The sequence below is a fragment of the Lampetra planeri genome, chromosome 5 (assembly GCF_965212315.1).
Source record: "Lampetra planeri chromosome 5, kcLamPlan1.2.h2, whole genome shotgun sequence".
Taxonomy (NCBI): domain Eukaryota; kingdom Metazoa; phylum Chordata; class Hyperoartia; order Petromyzontiformes; family Petromyzontidae; genus Lampetra; species Lampetra planeri.
Genome location: NC_136111.1, coordinates 17,159,462 through 17,180,497, shown reverse-complemented (window position 1 = coordinate 17,180,497; position 21,036 = coordinate 17,159,462). Strand labels below are relative to the sequence as shown.

Genomic DNA, 21,036 nt, shown 5'->3' with positions numbered 1-21,036 from the left:
TGGTCGGTCAGCACGTGTTTGCGACTTCCGGTGGCCTCAAATTTCATTTATTTGGTAGAGCCCTGTGAGCCATGTGGCTCTTAAGTTCAATCTGGCTGTGACGGTCCCACCTGATGAAACGTCGTGATTTTTATTTTACTTTTATTAATTAAATTTTTTACCTACGTGACTTTACCGAAAGAACTAAGAGTATGAATCCTTGCAGTCACGAAAGCTTCAAATCTAGAATCTTAAGTTCAAGTTCATTTATTAGGTATAGCCCTGTGAGCCATTCGGCTCTTGAATCGGGTGCAACCGCAACAAACAAAAAATAAAAACATGAACAGTACATGTTGTTTATGTCGTTTATTGTGAAAATTCCGTCACGGTTCCTATGATCACTGTTTCATTGCGTTCATGGCTTTATTTTGGTGATTTCGAAAAGTGTTTTGGTTTGGCCATGTTTGTTTGTTGTAATACGGAGGAAGACTGATGGCCTTAATCTAAGTTGTCTTGTGGTTGTTGTTTGACTTGCATCCCACTGGGATTTTTGCACACAGCGTTGGTGTACGGTGCTTTTTCTGCAATATTTTGGTGTCTTTTCTTGGATTTTCTGTTTGCACTTAGTCACATATTAACTTTAAGATGTTTTCTTGTTCATGTTTTTGTTTATTGCGGTTGCACCCGATTCAAGAGCCGAATGGCTCACAGGGCTATACCTAATAACTTGAAGTCGGGTGGCAACCGCAACAAACAAAATATGAACGGAGAACATCTTAAAGCGACGACGCGCAACAGAAACATCCTGGATAAACCAGCAAATCTTCCACAAAAAAAACGCTGTGCGTAACAATCCCAGTGTGATGCAAGTCAAACAATAACCATAATACAATTTAGATTACCCATGTTTTCGAAATCACCAAAATAAGGCTGTAAAAACAATATAGCAGTAATCATAGGAACTGTGATTTAAATTTGGCTGTAAGCAGCATGCGGGGAGGGGTCGAGGGTGGTGGCTCTTCCGCTGTAGAGGGACTGGTGACGAACGAGTTGGGTCCCAGAGGGCTGTTCCAAAGTCGATTTGTTCACGAGTCCAACGTTACCGCCCCGTCGATTCCAAACGTGTTGCACGGCGTGTACACTAAACACGGGGAATGGCTTTAACATTTTTATTATCTCCTGTAGATGCCACTGGTTCTTCATGTTCTGCAGATGCCACTGGTTCTTCATGTTCTGCAGATGTAAATGCCACTGGTTGTTTTTTGCAGATGCCACTGGTTCTTCATGTTTTGCAGATGCTATTGGCTCATGTTCCGCAGATGACATCTACATGACATGCAGAGATCTATTCGTATTTTTGCACGTTTCTAAGTCAATTATATTCATTAGTCTTCCCTGAACTGTACACACTGCCTCGTCTTCGCTTCTCGCCGCACTGACCAGCGTGAAGAGACCCTCCACCAGTAATAAGTTAAAATTGAATCTGTAAATTCTTGACCCCAGAATTTTTCTAATTTTATTTGCCAAACACTTCAAAAATGAATCATGCAAATAATTTTTGAAAATTTCGTTACAAATATTTGTACATTCTTATAAAGTGTGCAATACATTTTTAAGTAAAAAAAACCACCAAGAGGCTCAGGATCGGCGGGATCTAAACAATTATTTAAATGAAATCTTGAATTGTCATGCGAGACGAGTACAACATTGAGCTCTTTTAGGCTTCCTAGAGATCTGAAGATTTGAGCGTGGGCAGAATATAGACAATGTGAAAAGAAGATCCCTCAAAGACGTAATGGCTCCTCGTCTCGCTGTGCTTAACACAAAGATCAGACCACAAACGCGTCGCACAACACCACACGGACCACTCGTGTGCTCATTGGCCTTTATTGAAAACGATACAAACATACGAGTGCTACGCCATAATTAGGTAACACTACAAATACATAGCTCTGAAAAGGTTAAGACTATACAAATAAATGGGAATGTGTCAAAACACCTTCACAAGGACTTTTTTGTTTTAAACCAAAAACATGCTACTTACCATGGGATGATTGCCCCGATAATGCAGAACCTAACGCCATTCCTAGTCCCCCCCCCCACCCCGAGTCCATGTTGCTCGAGTACCAATTGAAAGTCCAATTGTCACACGAGTGTTGTCAAAATAGAGGGGCACGGGGAATGGAGTTGGACAATCACTTTTACACAATTTTTTTTTATAAATCAAGGAACAAAAGTATATGTAAGTAAATGTCCTTAAATGTTTGATCTACTTTCGAAGTGTTAATACACAAGTGAACAGAAATGAAAAGTGAAATCAATTTTTAACTCCTGGGGGAGGAGGGGGTGGGGGAGGAGGGGGCACAACACCATTCGCAGGCAAACAGAAGTTAGCCTGGTTTAAGTCAGGAATAAAGTTGAGGCTCATGAGCGGCATGGGTGACTGGTACTGACTGTACTGCTGCGCAAGGAGGGTTGAGATTTGGGGCGTGCTCGCTGTTAAAAACTGCTGCTGCTGCGCCGACTGCTGCGAGCTTTGGTCCCCACCCACCTGGGCCAACTTACCGTCCCTGGCAGCAGAGAAAGAAGGGATCAGTCCCAGGAGACCTGGCTGGCCTATTAGGGATAGACCACCTTGTGGTGCTAACCCAAGCAGGCTTTTTTGCAGCATCTGGCTCTGACTGCTGTTACTGTCAGCATCTCGGTTCGAGCCAGAGTCTCTGTTCCCTCCCGATAACCCGTACCCACGATCCCGACTGCTCCCGCTATCGCGGTCCCGACCACCACGGTCTCGGTCGCGATCTCGGCCGGAGCCAAAGCGACTACCAAAGCGGTCACGTCGATCGTCATCGCTGTCATCGCGGTAACTGCCGCCACCTCCACCTCCACCACGGTACCGGGAGCGACCTGTATATAGACAAAAAGGGTCGGGGGGGGGGACATGGTCAATACAGCATGCGTTCACACATGCCTGCACAAACCACCACCACCCTGTTAAGGACCTACATTCATTTGCTGTTTACTGTATCAATGTGTGAAAAATGAACTCAAACCCAAGACAAAATAATCTCATTTCCAGTGTACACCAGCCACAGCAAGCCAAGTAGTAAAATATTTAGCAAAGTGAAAATGAATGTTATCTGTGCAATACCTTTGCCTCCACGGGCCCCACCAGCCAGCTCTAGCAGCTTGGGGTTGATGGCCTGGTTGGCCTCTCGTAGGACGTTCACCAGGTCGTTGGCCTGGCGGAGGTTGGATGGAGTAAAGAAGGTGTAGGCAGTGCCCTTGTTGGTGCTGCGAGCTGTGCGGCCTATGCGGTGTACATAGTCCTCCGACGAGTTTGGGTAGTCGTAATTGATGACAAATTTGATGTCTTCCACGTCTGAAGGGTGACGCAGCAAGGCGCCATTTACACACCGCAAGACAGCCACACACACACAAAGTCAAACTCGGTCGTGCAAGGATTAGTCACTTACCTTTGCCCGGAGTTGTTCAGTGGGAAGAGAGCACACATTCCACTGCATATGCCTGTGCGTGCGTATTTGTGAGTGCGTGCGTGCCTATCAAGACGATTCCGCCATCGTGCCCCGCCACGGGCATGACGGACAGGCACCCGCTTTTCGGATGTCCAATCCACGAAGGGGCGCCAGTCGCACTCAGCGCGGCCGAGTGCTGGCAAGTGTCCAGCGTTCGTTGGCAACCCCCAGTGGCCAGGCAGCCGGTCTCACCAGCCACTCTGATAGCCGGATGGTCGCATTGGCCAGCTGATCGCACCAGTCACTGCTGTTGCCAGCTGGTCACAATAGCCAGCCGATGCCTTGAGCCAAGCCGGTCGCACCAGCCACTGGTCAGTCACCAAGGGTTGCTTACCGCCAAGGGCTCAGACAGTGCCTCTGTACTGTGGGACATTGCTATTTGCCAATTGCACTCTGACCCAACAAATTCTGGGTGCTGCTGAAAATGCAGTTGAGTAAATTAAAGGGTTTTGATTGCTATCAAGTGCACTGCCTGAAATCACATGGAATGCAACATCCCAATTTGGCGGTGGCAGGTCCTGACATGACTTGCACGGCAAGGGAGGAACCAGGCACTCCACAGCCAGGCTAAAGCCACCCGCTCAACTTAAAATACCTCAGGGCTCTGGGCTGTCGGGGCCAGTGTGGTCATCGCCGTCATTTCCAATGGGACGCTGGGAATACTGCCCCACTCCCGGACGCTTGCCCAGGTAGGAGGCTGCAGCTGCTCTCTCGCGTTTTCAACAATTACTACCCATATTACCAATGTCTTCCGTTGCATTTTTGCCTAAGTCGGCCCACAATTCCAGCAGGCAGAAGCATGTTCATCTGCCGTAGGCGTTCCACCTGTTGTGTGCGTGCTGTTGGACACGCTGCTTTCTGAAGCACGCCCTTGGCTTTGCAGCCAACTTCAGCGTCACTGGCCGGCAGATTGGGCTGCGGCAGGACAGCGGGCAGGCCTTAGAGAGAACAGCCCGCGTTAAGGCAGCTTAGCATTTTCCCAAGTGGCGGCAGTGCAGGCGATGAGCACTGGCGCCCACAGTGGCGCCCACAGAGGCCCTCGGTTTAAGCCGAGGCAGACTACGCGAGTAGGCTGCTAGGCGGTGGACGGGTGGCTGGCGCCTAGAGGCCTCTCCGGCTTGCTCGTGTCCCCTGGCCGTCATGCCAAGGCCCTGCCGCGCGCAAGGCCAAACTCCTGCACCTTATCGTCGCAGGGAACACTAACACAGAGCACAATTATACACAGGCGTTCATCACACATTGCACGTTCGGCCAAGCCTCCCCAAATTCCTCACAATGCTAAAAAAAGTAGATGTGCTTAAAAATTAGAGTCGACATTTGCAAATATTTACAGACCTAGTCCTCTGGAAGCAACGTCAGTCGCAATGAGGATGGGGGCCTTGCCAGTGCGAAATTCTGCAAGAAAACAAATGGGGTTCATGCATAAATATATGAACACATATGCAAAGAGGGAGTTGCAACAAATAAAAGTCAATGCCAACTGTAATGATAAATGATTGAAAACATTGTAAAATTAGTAAAATTACAAATGATGGGAATTATCTGATATCCTTTGAGGCAAATTAACAATTTGTGACTGATTGCAGCATTTACCACTCAGAACCCAATCTCGCTCCGGCTGACTTTTGTCTCCATGAATGCACATTGCCGGCCATCTGCACACAAAGTCCATCAATTAAAAAAATTAAGAGACATCAATAACAAAGGCTAAACCGTTAGTGCGCCTATATTAAGGCCAACACAGGCTGTTGACCATAACCCACACCCCACCCCGTGCGAATAACATACTGTGACACCATTAAGAGGTATGTGCAACTGTGCTTGGGTGCGAGTGTGCTTGCGTTCTGACGTGAGAAGAGTGCAGGCTCACCCGTCGCGCCTCATCCTCCGTGTCAGGTCATCCACACGCCGTTTAGTCTCCACAAAGATGATCGTCTTGTTTTCCTTCTCTGCCATGATCTCCTCCATCAGGCGGATCAGCCTAACGACACGTACATACACATTCTTCATCAACCGCAAGCACATTGCGTCCAGTGGTGAAACCTCCACAGCGGGTAGGTCATTGCCTCCATGAGAATTTACAATTAAAATTATCCTGTCGACGATATGCTGTTACATTGAAACCAATGAAAGCTATAGTGTATAAATTGTGAATGAAATACCAAATCTTGACGATATATTAAATCTCAGGGGGTAAGAATTGTTACACGCCTTCTAGTTATTTGCTTAATAGTGCTGACAAGTGTCAGCAATATTAAATAGGCAGATAAGGCATGGCCCGAGCAGTGTGCACAACTGCAGAAGCGAGTCCCAGCAGTCACGCGGACCCTTGTCGGCCACGCACATCAACTCACTTGCTGTCTTTCTCGCTGTCCATGCACACGTCGACAATCTGCAGTATGTTGTGGTTGGCCGATAGCTCAATGGAGCCCACGTTGATCTGGATGTAGCTCTTCAGGAAGTCCTCTGCAAGTTGTCGTACCTCCCGGGGCCACGTGGCGCTCCACATGAGCGTCTGCCGGTCCGGCTGCACGTACGATGCAAGCACCGAGCACAGCATCAGTAATCTGTGAGCCTTCGACTTTTGGTTAAGCCTACACTTCACAGCTCATGATGAGCTAATGTCCAACACAATCTTATATTCTGAACAAACCCAATTCATTTGTTAAAATGGTTTTATATATCATAACATAATACCCGGATCTGGTCGACGATGGTGCGGATCTGTGGCTCGAAGCCCATGTCCAACATGCGATCGGCCTCGTCCAGCACCAGGTAGGTGCAGCGCCGTAGGTTCGTCTTGCCCGACTCCAGGAAGTCAATGAGGCGCCCCGGGGTGGCGATGCAGATCTCAACTCCTAGAAAAGACGGAGCACATCGCGATTCTACCTTCGGCACAATGTCCACGGCAATGCATTCGGCACCGTTGGACCAGAAAAGACACTCGTACCAGCAATTGTGTAAAAACTTTAGTACGACCGAGAGAAGGGATTTCGTAGCATTTTTAAAAGAGTATGTTAGCATTACGTATTTTTAGGAATGGAATAAAAAAAATACAGTTTGCCACATCTGACCACAAGATCATTTGGACAATTTAATAACGAGCAATCTTGACCGCAATCGAGTAAGATTAATGAACTGGGAAAATGTGTAGAACAATATAAATCTGAAATATAAACGTTGCTGCTTCAGAGCACGATGAACGCATGACAGGGGAGCGCACCTCTCTCAAGGTCGCGCAGCTGTGGGCCCTTTGGGGCTCCGCCGTACACGCACGTGGACTTGATGCGTGACAAGCGGCCGTAGTCCTGCGCGACCTGCTGCACCTGCTGTGCCAGCTCACGCGTTGGTGCCAGCACCAGCACCTGCAAACAAGCACCATTAGCCATACCTGCTCCATTTCAGCATCACTTTCACCGATATCATGCGTGTTTTAAGTCATCCGCAGCAATCTCTAATATTAAACAGGTACATATTTCACATTCCTTAACTTCAATCACTCAATGTTTACAATTTTAATTTGATCAGTTATATAACAATATAAAGTAACAACACATTATCTAACATTGTGTCCACTTAACACAAGACACCAACAGAGCTTGTAAAACATGCAGATCATGCTCATCTCGAACAATCACCTCAGACAGTACTCACCACTGGGCCATCGCCACGCTCCAGGAAGGGCTGGTGGTTAATGTGCACGATGGCTGGAAGCAAATACTGCAAATAAACAGAGCAACCATGTATTTTAGATTTCTGTGGCACGAAGCACAAGAGAAACAACTCTGCGAGGGCCCATCTGAGTCATACGTCACTGGCGAAGTGGTGAAATGGGCGGTAGCACTCACAGCCAGGGTCTTTCCTGAGCCCGTCATGGCGATGCCAACCATGTCCTGCCCGCTCAACGCCAAGGGCCATCCCTGTGCCTGGATCGGGGTGGGCTCCTTAAAGTTCAGCTGCTTAATGACGTCCATCACGTAGGCTGAAAAGGTAACATCATACATACTCAACACCAGCTACTTGCCAACGATGCAACTCAAAACTCTCAGAAAGATTATATCCAGTACAAGTAGAGAAACCTACTGCATGCTGCGCAAGGTTTTGCATGGAAAAAGTTGCGAATATGATAACATAAGCGACATTCCTTTAATAAGTTGTTTGTGTACGCTATTGATTGGTTCTACTCACAAGGGAAGCTGGCCTCCTCGAAATTGAAAACCGGTTTGGGACAGCTCTGCCCTTTGACCGTGATCTCCTTCTTCCGCCTGTACTCATCCACCTCATGCTGCACACACAACAAAAGCCGTGATGTTGGGTTCTCACACAAGATACACACCACATACTGAGAGGCAAGAGCAGTAAACACCCAAAGTGACGACGACACAATAGTTCAGTTTTATTCGCCAGTTTCCCAGATATTTTACAAGATCCGTGGTGCACGGGCACAGCAACAAAAACATCAATATTCCATATAACTCGTGGGTCCTTGAGATAGAATAAGTAAACAAAAGGCGGCTTGGATAAACATAACATTTTGAACTAGGGCGTCAAGGGCCAGTTGCATAAAATAGCTCAAGTGTTTTTTTGCTCATGCCTTTGAAAGCAACAAAATAAACGATAGGAGCTGGTTGACTAGTCTAAGAATTGTGCTAAGGGCTGCTTGGCTCGTTTTTTAGGTTGACCACTGTCCACTCCCTCATTTTTTCCAGGTATGGCCCCCTCCTTTTTACCTTTCATCCGCTTTCCACTTCGCGTGGCACAGCACCTGCGTACCTGGTTCCGGCGTATCACGTTGGGACTCTCCACGTAGAAGTTCTTCTCAAAGCGTGGGAGTTTGCTCATGTCCCACTTGACCTTGCGCAGCTTCTCGCCAGGCTGCCCAAACTTCCTCATGCCGCCGCCGCCGCCACCACCGCGGTCACCCCCACCGAACCCGCGGCTGCTGCCGAAGCGCGGGCTGGAATCACGACCCCACCTAATTCAGGATTGGAGGGATGTGTTTTATTGGCTGCAGTGTGGTGCTGTGGTTAAATCGCTTCACTTAAAATTTGTGGATTACAATTCAAATTCCAGTACGGGTTTTGCTCAGCTGGTTTGATCTTTTTGTGGCAAATTCAATGCTGGCCCCTGCCAAAAGAATATGAAATTGCCACAATATTCCACCTCATTTATAGTTTTGCGACAGAGACACTAACTTCAATCTGAAATACAGACTAACAGTTAACAAATATCAAGGTTTTTTCTTCTTTGAAATGTCAGTTTAAGTAACACAGTGCACCTAGTGCCATACATCATTCACTAATAACATTTACACAATTTACACAGTTAAACCATCTGTATAACTCGACACTCACTTGGGACATTGGTTCATGCCTTTGCTCACGTGAACCAGGATGAGTGCATCCCACACCCAAGTGCGCCTGGCTCCCTGCCAGGATTCATGACCAAATGATCCTCATGGCGGTGCCCCGGGGTACCAAATAACACAAAATGCCCGAGGCAATTAAATATTTAATTTCTGGGACACTATTTTTTCCAGGGGTGTACTTAACTCCGCAACTGGGGTACCAATCAATCCGAAATCAGTGTTACTCAGCCATGTCGAAACGCCAAGCAGCATAAAAAAATTCAATTTTGAATAGTGCATCGTGTACAGCTCGTCGAGATGAGTCGATTGCCGCATCGCCGACCATCAACAGACTAAAATTACTGCATCACGGATATTACGCGAGAGCCGGGGTACTATTGAACCTTATGGCGGTACCCCGGGGTATCAATGTGCTTCTACGTTTTCACGTCTAAATTACGGTGCCGGACCAAGGCAGGCAGGACCAGCCTTGAAAGAACCGAGGACCGACAGCTCCATGTACGGGAAATCACGTGGCCTGGGCTATGGCTGAGCGGGCCGCACCCCGTTGTGACCTTCACCCCACCCCCTGCCAGCGACTTGTTGAGGGCGGTTTGGACAACGTAAAAACACACGGGGGGCTAGCCTCATTAGTATACCTGCAGAACATGCAAGCCGTGTATAATAGCATACAGAATACAGCATCTGACTGCTCATAAACATCTACAGCTGAGGCATAATCAATCCGCATATTTCAGTTGCTATATCACCGTATTCTCAGGATTTAAAAACGCACCCACCACCATCCCCCCCTTGCCGATGTTTTTTTAATGCAAGTGTTGCTGACGAGCATCTCGATTTCTTTTGGGTTTATTTTAAGGCACGAGTTTACGTTGCGCAGTTACTTTCCAGAACGTCTCTAAAATCCGGAGAATACGGCAATAACTGGAATAGACAATGGCATAAAGTAAACATCAACGGGTAAAAAAGCAAAGTGCCCGTGCTCCCCAACCTCGCATTACGCGAGTTGTCCCCCCAGTGGTGACTGTTATGATGGTGGATTTAGCTGTGGATGTTACAGTCCAGTGATTGTTTGTTTTAGTCGTTCGTCGATAATGATCGTTACGGTGTGGTTACGAGATCGATGACAGTGGTTGTATTCTGATCGCCGTTGTTGTCCAAGAGAAATGTCGTGGAGGTGATTTTTAGCTAAAAACAAAGAATGTCGGCAGTGTGTTTATTTGCATAAAAGCAATGAGAATTATTGCTTTTTATGGTTAACTGTTCAATTGCAAATATTTTGGCGTGGTTCTGCTTGTTACAGATGTTTACTTTATTTCGTAGTTTTTAATTATAATTATAGCTATTACGCAAATTATAAATGTAATGTATCCACCCAGCCATGGTCAATATAACACCGTTGGAGACTAGGCTCAAAAGAAAGCTGTCTCTGGTGTGGACCAATCAGTTTCAAAGACAATTAATATATTATCAGAGTATGTTTTTTGTTTGCATTCTGATTACAAGTATTGTGGTTAATGCAGACATGATTCCTTGTAAAAGTATTTATTATTTTTTATTTTTATTTTTACCTACGTAACTTTACCGAAACATCCTAAGAGTATGAATCCTTGCAGTCACGAAAGCTTCAAATCTAGAATCCTTGTAAAAGGTTTCAGTTCGGTGTTCTAACGTCTTAACACACCCGTTTTGTTGCCAGAAAAAAGGGGGAAAACCTATTATCATATAATAAACTTGTTTGAGGATCCTACATCGAGACAGCAAATTAGTTTAGTTTTAAATGCAACATTTCACTTTTTTTTACTTCGTTGAAACAAAAATTGGGAGAGCACCTGGAAAAAGGGCCAACGCACAGATTAAATCGATAAACCCACTTTTATGTACCGCAAATCTGAACCAGGGGCAACCTCGCTGACCCCTGGGGATTTATAAACTCGAAACTATTGATCCACTCGATTACCCAATGCGTCACTGCGTCGTGGATTGCAACATTTGTTATTGTGGTCATTATTGGCGCTGCGTCACGAAATGTACAATACTTTTTTTTATATAGTAACTCTTTTGAAGTTAATAGCAGTTTGTGAATGTTGTCTCGTCATGTCCGTTTATATATTTAAAATTTGAACGTCTTGTCGTAGTCACGAGTTATATTTTAAGTTTGTCGAAGATGCGTCACGTCCAAACAGTAACAATTTACTTTTGTTTCGCCGTGAAACTTTTACATTATCGCCGAGGTTCTTTAATTCTCCAACCACTTAACTCCCTCGCCGCGTATCGATCAATAAGCTTTATTATAGTAACAAGTGCCATTTGGGCCTTAACGTAGCACAAGTTATCATTGCCAGGCCCGCGGTGTTATTGACCACGCAGCGTCGTCAAATGCTTACTTTTATAATTGCTCTCTCGTAACGCTAACCCTATATTATAGTTATTACAAATGTTAGCATGTTTGGTGTATAAAAGACGTTAGTATTGTTGCAATGTGTCGGTGTACTATCACTGCCCTCGTCACGCATTTAACGATTAATGTCAGCACCTTCACCCGTTACCTCCCCCCCCCCCCCTTTGTGCGATGTCCTCACATAATTAAGACGTTACGTTTTTAAAACAAATAACCCGTTATTTTGCGTTGCTTTATTACGTATCGTAACCACTCCTGTGTGTTGTTATTAGTATTGATGTTGTTGTTGTTTTATCTCCCGCGTCCCCAACCCCCCAACTCCACCCCTCGCGTTGTTGTTCTCTAACGAACCTGTCGCGGCCGCGATCTCTATCGCCGCGATCCCTATCGCTGTACCCCGGCATGTCGAAGAGACGTTGGCGACAACGACGGAGTAGAAAACGACGGTAGAGGAGGTGGAAGGAGGAGAAGAAGTCGTCGCGCTGAAGGAGGAAGAAGAGGAGACGACGCCACTCGCAAGCTTCAAAATGGCGCCTGCCTTCGCTCTGACGTCACCGACCTTCTTAAAATGGAGTCCGGTGGCGTCGACATAAAAAAAAGGGGTTACATGACGTCATCACGCGTGGATGACGTCGACGACGGTGCCAGTGTAAATCGGGGGGGAGGCGGGGGAGGGGTGTCACGTGACGTTTTTTTCTAGGAGAAAATGACGCGCGCGCGGAGAGTGCTTTCCAACGTGGCCGTCACGTGACGAACGTGAACAGCTTCAGAATGAGAATGTATTTTTTTTTAATCCGAGGGAGATCATAGCAGTCAATTCCTGATCGGTGCCTTTCTAGTGAAAGACCAATTCAGACCTTATTGGTCACCCCGTGCCATTTCACCATTCATCCTACAAAGTTCCATCACTATGGAGAAAGACAAAAAGTATTGTTGCCCATATTGAAATGGCTGTACCCCGTATGAACCTGAAAACTCAATTTCCCTGTAACAAATTCCTGCGGAGGGAGCTGGTAGGAACGTTGGGTTGCTCGGTCAATGGCCAGGGTAAACGGCGGTGCGGTGTATTCCGCTAATATGCCCGACTGAGGGTGGACACAAGCCGGCGTGAGTAGGTTAAACGTTGAGTTTTATAAGGACACCACGGAGTGACCAGCCCCACTCCACCCAGCCCCAGTAATATTAAGACCGAGCAGTACCGCATACTGTATAGTTCTACAATGCCATCAAATCTCGGTACAAATCAATTCCTGTCACCCAGATGGTCAAAACATTCGGGTTGCCAGTAGATCAAGGCTGACATTGGTTAAGCTCCCACATTGTACGGATACCAGTAGAATGTGAACCGAGATAATTGTTTCTACTTTTGCCACATTAAGACAAACTCAAGTGATTTAGAGTAGCTACAGCCTGAAAGAGCCACAAATTACCACGTAGTTACAATGCACTTGTTTTTTGTTAAACCCATCACGACAGCCAATTCGTAAGGCTTGGTCACGTAAAACAAATAAATTCGCTCCTGGTACAACACGCCGGTGTGTTGGAGAGCCGACAGTAACAGGTATTGCAATCTTCGTGCACCAAAAAAAATTGTCAGTATGTGCAAGCACAATCTCCCTACAACCCATTGTACTTTAGATGTATATATTAACCCCCCCCCACTCCTCTGGCCTTCCCACCCAAATGGCTCAGGCGACAATTATCCCTCCAAAGAATGAAACAGGATTTCACCACAAATATGGCTGTCGCCAGTGGCGGCTCCTGCAAAATCTCTCAGGGGGGGCAAATGTCTGGATGATTGATAAGGTCCACCCATGCAATGGATAAATTAACAGCTTAAGCATGTAAAGGCAATTCATAAATAACGTTTTTGGGTTTAGATCGCGTTATTTATAAATGTGTCGTAACCCTCCACCACCCGACACGGCCAATCAGTAAAAAAGTGTCACGTTGACAAAAGACAAATAGTTCACTGCTTTAGCCCACCGGTGTGTTGAAGCCACAACATTTATAATTTGAGTACGTTTCGCTGGTAAATTGCATCCAGCATCATCGGGCAATTCGCCATTCTGGCGATCTAAACCCAAAAACGTTGATTATGAATAACATTGGTCGCGAAAGCCTACGTGTTAAACTGATGTAAAGGCAACTTCACTTCTTTAATATTAATGAAAAATAAAGTGACTCTTACAATACATCTTGTTTGTTTCTATCTCACTATTATTACAATCCACTTAGTTTCTTTTATTAAATAATATTGACTGAAACGTGCTTACGTATGATGACGTAAGCACGTTAGTGCGAGCCCTCCCGGAAGCCATAGAGAATGCATTGCAGCGCCCCCCGTTCGAAAAAAAACATCTTTGAAAGTAAGTCTATGGGACCACACGGGGCGATTCTCAGCCGGAGTGAAATCGCCCAAAAAGAGGCGGTACTCCACAGAACGTGACATGACGCTGATTGGACTATATCCAGAGGCACAGTGACGGCTGAGATTGGTGGTGCGTCGCCCAATCGCCCTAATGAAGAAACTGCCCCTGGCTGTCGCCTGATGACGCTAGTTGTAATTACTGGCAAAACGTCGTACGCAAGATTGTAAATGTTGTGGATTTGCTTTCCAACACAGGTTTAACACCCCATTGACATAATCCAACCCAAAAAACCTTTATGGATAATGTATTGGTCGCGAAAACATACATGTTAAGCTTTCTCTAACAAGTGTTCACGAATTACCTTTCACCAACAGAAAATTAAAGTCTACGGTACTTCACCATACAGAAAAAATATTTCACACTTGCATATTCACACATTTTTATTTAAAGAAATACTGTGTACAAAAAAAAGTTTGAAGCCAAATTCAAGTAGACTGCAGTACGTATTCACATTAAAAGTGGATGTGAGAGCTGCTACAACGGCAGTGGTAGTCAAAACGAGCACAACCAACACAATGACACAGCAGCAACCTCACGAGCCTAGTGTGCGTGTGCCCGAGCGGTCTAGTGTTACACTCGATCGCCCAAGGAGGCCCAGAGAGTTGAAAGAAGAAACACATAAAAAACACAGAGACGAGGGTGAAATGACACGGCAGTCGTTAATTTCCAGCATCTTGTTTTAAAATTCGCTGCGGCAGTTCATTATGCCCGAAGCACGGAATCTCTCGCCCCACTCCCAATTTGGGGGGGGGGGGAGGGGAAGCGTGAAGAATGGTGGGTGGAGGTGCACTGGGAGGGAGGGCGGCTCAGAAGGCAAAGTTGCCGTGCTGCTCGTCTGCCACCTGGAAGTTGTACCCCTGCTCCCCAGCCTCGGGCACCAAGTTCTCCGCCTCGCTGTCTTCCTGCCAACAAAAAGCACCCAAAACACAGCACTAAAATGTCAAGCGAGAACTTCATTTGTAATTAGCTTTTTTAGTGATAAAACATCGACAATGTCTTACAAATTGATGTGAAAATGAAAAAAAACTATGGGCCCAAACCATCTCAAAATCTTCAAAAAATCGGCCACAACTTCAATACAGCGCAAACGCGGCCACCAGCAGCGCTTCGCCAGGACGCACCTCAGAAAAGTACTTGTCGATGATGTTCAGGGCAGCCTTGTACACTGCCTCGTTCTCGTGCGACTGGAGGTGCTCAATCTTATCCAGTCCCCCAAGCTCCTCGACCATCATGCACAGCTTGTCTGTCTGGCCAACCTTGTCACCAGCCTGTGCACAAACCGCACCACGTACACCGGGACATCACTTGTCAAGGCAATCAAAAATATGCCAGCCGACAGCAAGCAATCATTCAGAATGCATATTTGAAACAGCCACACGTTAAGCTTTATAATACATGACGCAATCAAGTGTGCTTTCAAAGTTCTGCAGGTTTATCCTATATACTATTCTATGCACCCCTGCAGGTAATTTTTAATTGGGACTGACAGACATTAGGGGTCCTTACTAAATTAAAACAAATTTTGAAACACCCGTAAAAATTCACCATTTCAAGGTCTTCCCAACCAAGCCAGATAACTGCTTTGAGGAAGAAAAGTCAAACCTGGAAGATGTTGGTGATGGCGTCCAGGATGATGAGCACCGTGCTGCTGTCCTTGACTTCAAGCAGAGACAGCAGGGGCTCCATGGCCCCCACTTGGACCACGTACACGATATGGTCCACAGTGCCGCCCGACGTCAGGTTCGTCACCGCCCACACTGCTTCGCGCTGGGCTTTGAATTCTCCCTGGGTACGAGGGGGAATAAGAACAGACATCGGTTAGCCTCCACTCGAGCACTGCGGCTAAAACCGTATCGACAGTCGATCTTCTGGGTAAAAGCCTGGAATGTCACGTTCGTTACACGGCAGTCGTACGTGTGGACGCGTGGTCATTATACAATTTCTCAATGGCTGTAATCAGATGCAAATGTCATCGAATTACTTTTTTATAGTATACATACAAGTCACTTGTGTTTTGGCGACTTCAAGTTATAGTATTTTGACAGAAAACATACAAATCACCATTATGGTAAACAGGACTTAAAGCCGATCCTGAAAATGATTGCACGTATACTAAAAACAAGTCGAATTTAAATCTACAATCTGGATGACAAAGAGCTCAGTACAAGTCAAACCATTAGGCGAACCCTAAAACTGAAATGGCCTCCAAACAGACGACGCTCAAGTGAGAATTGGACCCTCCCCCCACGCACGACGCACGTATCCCCCCACCTTGTGCAGGACTTCGACCAGCGGGGGGATGAGGCCAGCAGTGATGACTGCGTTGATCTGCTCGGCGTGCCCAGCCGTGATGTTCGACAGTGCCCAAGCAGCCTCCTTCTGCACATTGCTGCGCTGATGACGCAGCAGATTCTGGAACACTGGAAGAACGCCGGTGTTGATCACCGCTTGCGTCTGCTGGTCTGTGCCCGTCACGATGTTCCCCACTGTTCGGAGTGCTGGAGTCTGAGGAGAAAGTACAAACACACGAGTGGTGACGTTACTCCTAAAAAGGCAAAAAACATGATACCGAGCAGAAGCTACCAAGCAGACATCTTTGTTCTCCAACTTAAAAAAAAAAATCACTCTACTTTTATTAAAATAAAACTTGAGGGATTGTGTCCTGATATATAAAAAATATAATCAACTATGAATCTATTTGTCTATTCAGATCAACGGCAGTGTTAATCATAAGTGTCGCCTGGTTGTACGAGCAATTCTTGCATTCATTGCAAGCGGCGAGTAACCGGAGTGTCCACGAGTGTTGCAAGTGACGTGGTGACACGGTGTATGCGGTTATGATCACCCACCAGCACGGTGAGCTCTGGCGAGGCGAGCAGCTGTGCAAGGCGCGGCACTACACCGGCCGCCACCACCATTTCGATGCGATCGTTGGGGCCATCGCTCAGGTAGGAGAGCGCCCACGTGGCATCCGTCTGCACCTCCCGATCCTCGTGGTGCAGCAGCCGCACCAGCGCCGGCAGCAGCATCAGCACAGCCTCCTCAGGGGGAGGGGGCTTCTTGTTGCGGCACAGGTTCGAGATCGTCCACGTCAGGTTGCGCAGGTAGCTCACCTGTGCACGGGGAAACCGAATGACAAAGTTAAGCTCAATAGCTGCACATTCATTACAACTTCATCCATAATATTGATCGCGAAAGCATACGCATCATTAAACTGCTTTCATCCACTTTAACAATTAACACAAGTTGACTATCAATAATAGTGCGAGAGCTCATGACAATCAGAAGCCAAAGATGTGTGCAGTGTCGGGAAAGCGTTGGGGGAAGTGAAACTCACGGACAGCATGGACAGGTCTGGCATGGCCATGAGGGCCAACAGGGGCTCTACAGCTCCATACTTGATAACAAGGTCACGCAAGACGGGTCCATCACCTGCGGGTTGACACCGAAAGGAGAAAAAGTTAATTTAATGTGCGAGAGGCCAAATCTCAATACCACCAGTACAACCACAAAGGACACAACCAACGCATGCGTACAGGCGAGCCTGGCCACTCGAGTTCCAACAGCTGGGGGACAGCATAACAGCCAACACCACTCCCATCTCCTGCAGCCACAACACCACTAACCCTTGCTGATGCCAATAGTAATGGCACCCGCACAGCTTGTATGCGCGTACACACACACGTACCGGCAATGTTTCCCAGCGCCCACACAGCCTGCTCGCTGATGTGCGCGTGCGGCGACGACAGCAGCGCCACGAAGGCGGGCACGGCACCGCCGTCCACGACGGCCTTGGTCTGCTCGCTCGTGCCCGACGCAATGTTCGTCAGCGCCCAAGCCGCCTCAAACTGGATCTGGCTGCAGTCCTCGTGCCCCAGGAACTGCACGAACCGTGGGATCAGCCCGGCGCTGATTATCTCGTTCAGTGGTGGGTGCCGCTCGCGAGAGAGCAGTTTCCTGTGGAGAGCACATGCGCGTACGCGGCTCAGTCGGGCGAGTGGGTGTGTGTCGACGGGCTGCACAAGTAACCGAGAGGACATGCGCAGTGCGATATGATAAATTGCACCTGAATGAGAACTGGAGTCTCAATGACCCAGCTCTAGGCCATTTAAGAAAATACAAGCAGGGCCTCACCGTGCTCCCTGCGTCGACTGCAACTGCACATCACTCTCATTGCTGCTCACACCACGGACAATCTCTTCCAGGGACATCTGTTGCACCTTCTGTCGACAAATGCCACAGCACACACCAACAAGAAAGCACCCGTCCGATTAGCAGCTGGCTACGTACGCTGCGAAAGAAGTTCAACATACATGCCGCTGTTTAATAAAGCATTCTTTGAAAATTGTTGGCAGCTACATTGGACAATAATCACGTAATGCATCGATCAATACACACGCGAGACACGTGGCTTAAAATTGTGCATGCGAATCGATCACTTGTAGATAAAATATGCTGTTGTATTAGGGCTAATCACACAAACGAGAAACGATACAATTCTCTTTGAATTGCAATCTCGAATCGTGACAATTCAGACTCATTGGGGGGCGTGGATGACCAATAATTGATGTGCCCCCCCCACCCCACGACTCTCATCCTGGGTCAAAACGTCGGAGGCGGCGATGCAGGAATGTTGCCCCCCACCTGTCCGTTCTGCTGCTTCTCCTGCAGTGGAGACGTCGGCTCGTCATCCATCGCGGCCACATTGCGCCGCTTCAGGATCTGGTCGTCCTTGCGTGCCTTGCGCAGCTCCAGGCACAGGTCCTTGCGATGCTGCCGCAGAGCCTGCTCGCCGCCCCACAAAACGAAAAGCACGCCACGGTTAAGTGTGGGGAGGGAAAAATAAAACCACAGGGGGTAGCAGCGAGACGCCAGCAGCTGCCCACAACACAGAAAACTACGTGTGACGCACTTAGAGCCCACGGTATTTACCGGCAGGGCAAGACGTTGAGATGGCTTCCCCCACAAATTGGTGCCAATAAATTAGTAGTACGTACGAACTCTACGATTCTAATATTAACTAATAAACCCTACACGTAAAGAAAAACTGCATCCCTTGATATTCATCAACGGAACCCAAAAGGAAAGTTTCGGAACGCACGAAGATCTGGATTACTAAAAACAAGATAACTAGCAAGGGAAATACCTACTATGTACCGGGAAATGCAGCATTAGTTAAGAGTAGGCTATTGGATGAGGCTCTGAGGGGCCTATAGGCCGAGGTGGCGTTTTGCCACTTAGAAATTGCGGTGTGCACGGTGGCGACGGTGTGCCATCGTGATCGTGCGAGATGGAGGGATGGGGACCCGTTCTAATGCGGGGACCACACAGGATGGGTCACGCATCCATTGATCATGAACGACGTTCAGGGAACTAGTAGTCGACGGAGGAAGAGCGACCGGGGATGAGAATTTGTGATGACGAGATGCGACAGAGAGACGTTGCACGTACGTTGAATTGTTTTGCACCGTACGCGGCCAGACATGCGACATGCGATGGGAGACATGGAGGGCGGTGAGGGCGTGTAATGGACACGTGGGGATGCGAGATGGAGAGACCGCCACGAGGATGTGATGGCGTCGATGTCATCGCGGGTGGTGGCTTTAACATCCCAAACCGGCATTTTAAGCCGCCCTGATGACGTAACCGCTTCTCATCACCAAAAAAAATCACGCAAATAACATCGCGATGAAATCGAAATCCCACCCGCAAAAGGACACGTGTGCATTTGTTGATTCCAACACTTTTCGCGAGATCGAATCCCACCCCCCCCCCTATACCGTATTGTTAGTATTCCGTGCCCAAGCCGGTTGTATAACCAGGCCAACAAGGCGTGTGCATGTGGGGGGGGGGGGTCTGGGTGGTCTGGCCGCCCTCACTGCGCCAGAATTCACTTCGTGCGACTGTGGCAGATTTCTCCAACACGGGCGAATTGATGGGACACGAGACAATGCCGCTCTGCGGTCACTCCTACGACCAAAGCGTCTCTCGTTCTCTCCGTGCGAGTGCGCGATACCCCGGGGCGGCATCTCGCCGGCTTTGCCGTCCAGCCCCCTCGTTCGCAGCCCGGCACTCGGGCTCGCTGGGGACGGCATCCCCCCACCCCCCACGCCGCCTCACTCACCGCGGCGTCGCGTCCTTTGTTCTTGAACTGCCCGATGCGCTGGGACGAGTTCTCGTTGCTGGAAGCCATGGCGGTGGTGGTGGCGGTCGGAGATGGCGGCGTTAGCGGGAAGCGGGAGACTGCAAATGGACGGGAGCCGCGCTTGGTTAAGTTCGCTCGAGACGAAGAACCTGTCCGAACCCGCACGACTCCCCGCGTTCTCCCGTCTCAAGCCTGAAACCCCGCGATTGTATCCTCTCACTCGCCCTTTAAAATCCGCCTCTATAACACGCCGCGCAGAGAAGCGAACGGCGGGGCCCGGTGCGAACCACGCGGGCTCGGTGGGCCATACAGCACAGCAGAGGGCGCCACGGGTTTTTCCCGAGCCGAGCCGATCGCTTCCCGGACTGGGCTCAGCACATCGTAGGATCACCGGCTCATAGATCCTTTTAACCCCCTCCCCCGCCAACGATTTCAGCAGACGGGAACCCCTTCGAAACCCCTTCTAAACCCCTGCGCCACGGCAACGCGAACCGCCACATCGACCACTCACCTCAACTCTCTGCGGAGAATGCGTCAAGAATGGTCGCCTGCCTCTTTATATAGGGCCGGCGAGGCGCGTGCCCATTGGCTGCGAGGACACGGCGCGCTCACCGATTGGTGGATTTAAAAAAAAACCGCTCCGCCGAGTTGTGGTCTGGTCTCGCTCCGCAAAACGCGACCACTTCTCGCGAGACTTGAGCTCGTCGCCGCCTCCGCACGTGACTTTTAAATTTTAAAAGGCCAACCGACTCCGCTCTCCCCTGCAGCTGGCGACAGCGGGGAGACGGTGAGGGGTAAATAGCCGCGTTTATACAGTGGGGTTTATACAGTGGGGTTTATATAGTGGGTCTATACAGTGGGGTTTATACAGTGGGGTTTATATAGGGAGAGTGGGGTTTACACGGGGAGAGTGGGGTTTATACAGTGGGGTTTATATAGTGGGTCTATACAGTGGGGTTTATACAGTGGGGTTTATATAGGGAGAGTGGGGTTTACACAGTGGGGTTTATACAGTGGGGTTTATATAGGGAGAGTGGGGTTTATACAGTGGTGTCTATACAGTGGGGTTTATACAGTGGGGTTTATATAGGGAGAGTGGGGTTTACACGGGGAGAGTGGGGTTTATACAGTGGGGTTTATACAGTGGGGTTTATATAGGGAGAGTGGGGTTTATA

The 21,036-nt window shown here is 48.2% G+C and overlaps 2 protein-coding genes across 4 annotated transcripts; both read right to left on the bottom strand.

Moving 5' to 3' along the window:
• Positions 1–1,850: 1,850 nt before the first annotated feature.
• On the bottom strand, positions 1,851–11,854 carry LOC144719041 (putative ATP-dependent RNA helicase DDX5). 2 transcript variants are annotated; one of them, XM_078594790.1, is made up of 13 exons: positions 11,681–11,854; positions 8,289–8,490; positions 7,704–7,800; positions 7,364–7,497; positions 7,170–7,235; positions 6,739–6,880; positions 6,213–6,373; positions 5,870–6,042; positions 5,386–5,496; positions 5,109–5,170; positions 4,851–4,910; positions 3,131–3,361; positions 1,851–2,886 (listed from the first exon to the last, which is right to left on the bottom strand). In XM_078594790.1, exons 1-13 carry the CDS (start codon positions 11,686–11,688, stop codon positions 2,297–2,299), a joined length of 2,037 nt encoding a protein of 678 aa, XP_078450916.1. In that variant the 5' UTR covers positions 11,689–11,854; the 3' UTR covers positions 1,851–2,296. The 2 variants fall into 2 exon arrangements, with proteins under 2 accessions (XP_078450916.1, XP_078450915.1); XM_078594789.1 differs by having other exon boundaries at positions 11,636–11,806.
• A 2,227-nt stretch (positions 11,855–14,081) lies between these two features.
• LOC144719042 (importin subunit alpha-1-like) lies at positions 14,082–19,991 on the bottom strand. 2 transcript variants are annotated; one of them, XM_078594792.1, is made up of 10 exons: positions 19,841–19,991; positions 18,361–18,501; positions 17,851–17,939; positions 17,405–17,673; positions 17,054–17,148; positions 16,566–16,829; positions 15,988–16,221; positions 15,319–15,501; positions 14,838–14,984; positions 14,082–14,618 (listed from the first exon to the last, which is right to left on the bottom strand). In XM_078594792.1, exons 1-10 carry the CDS (start codon positions 19,907–19,909, stop codon positions 14,523–14,525), a joined length of 1,587 nt encoding a protein of 528 aa, XP_078450918.1. In that variant the 5' UTR covers positions 19,910–19,991; the 3' UTR covers positions 14,082–14,522. The 2 variants fall into 2 exon arrangements, with proteins under 2 accessions (XP_078450918.1, XP_078450919.1); XM_078594793.1 differs by having other exon boundaries at positions 17,851–17,936.
• Positions 19,992–21,036: the final 1,045 nt, after the last annotated feature.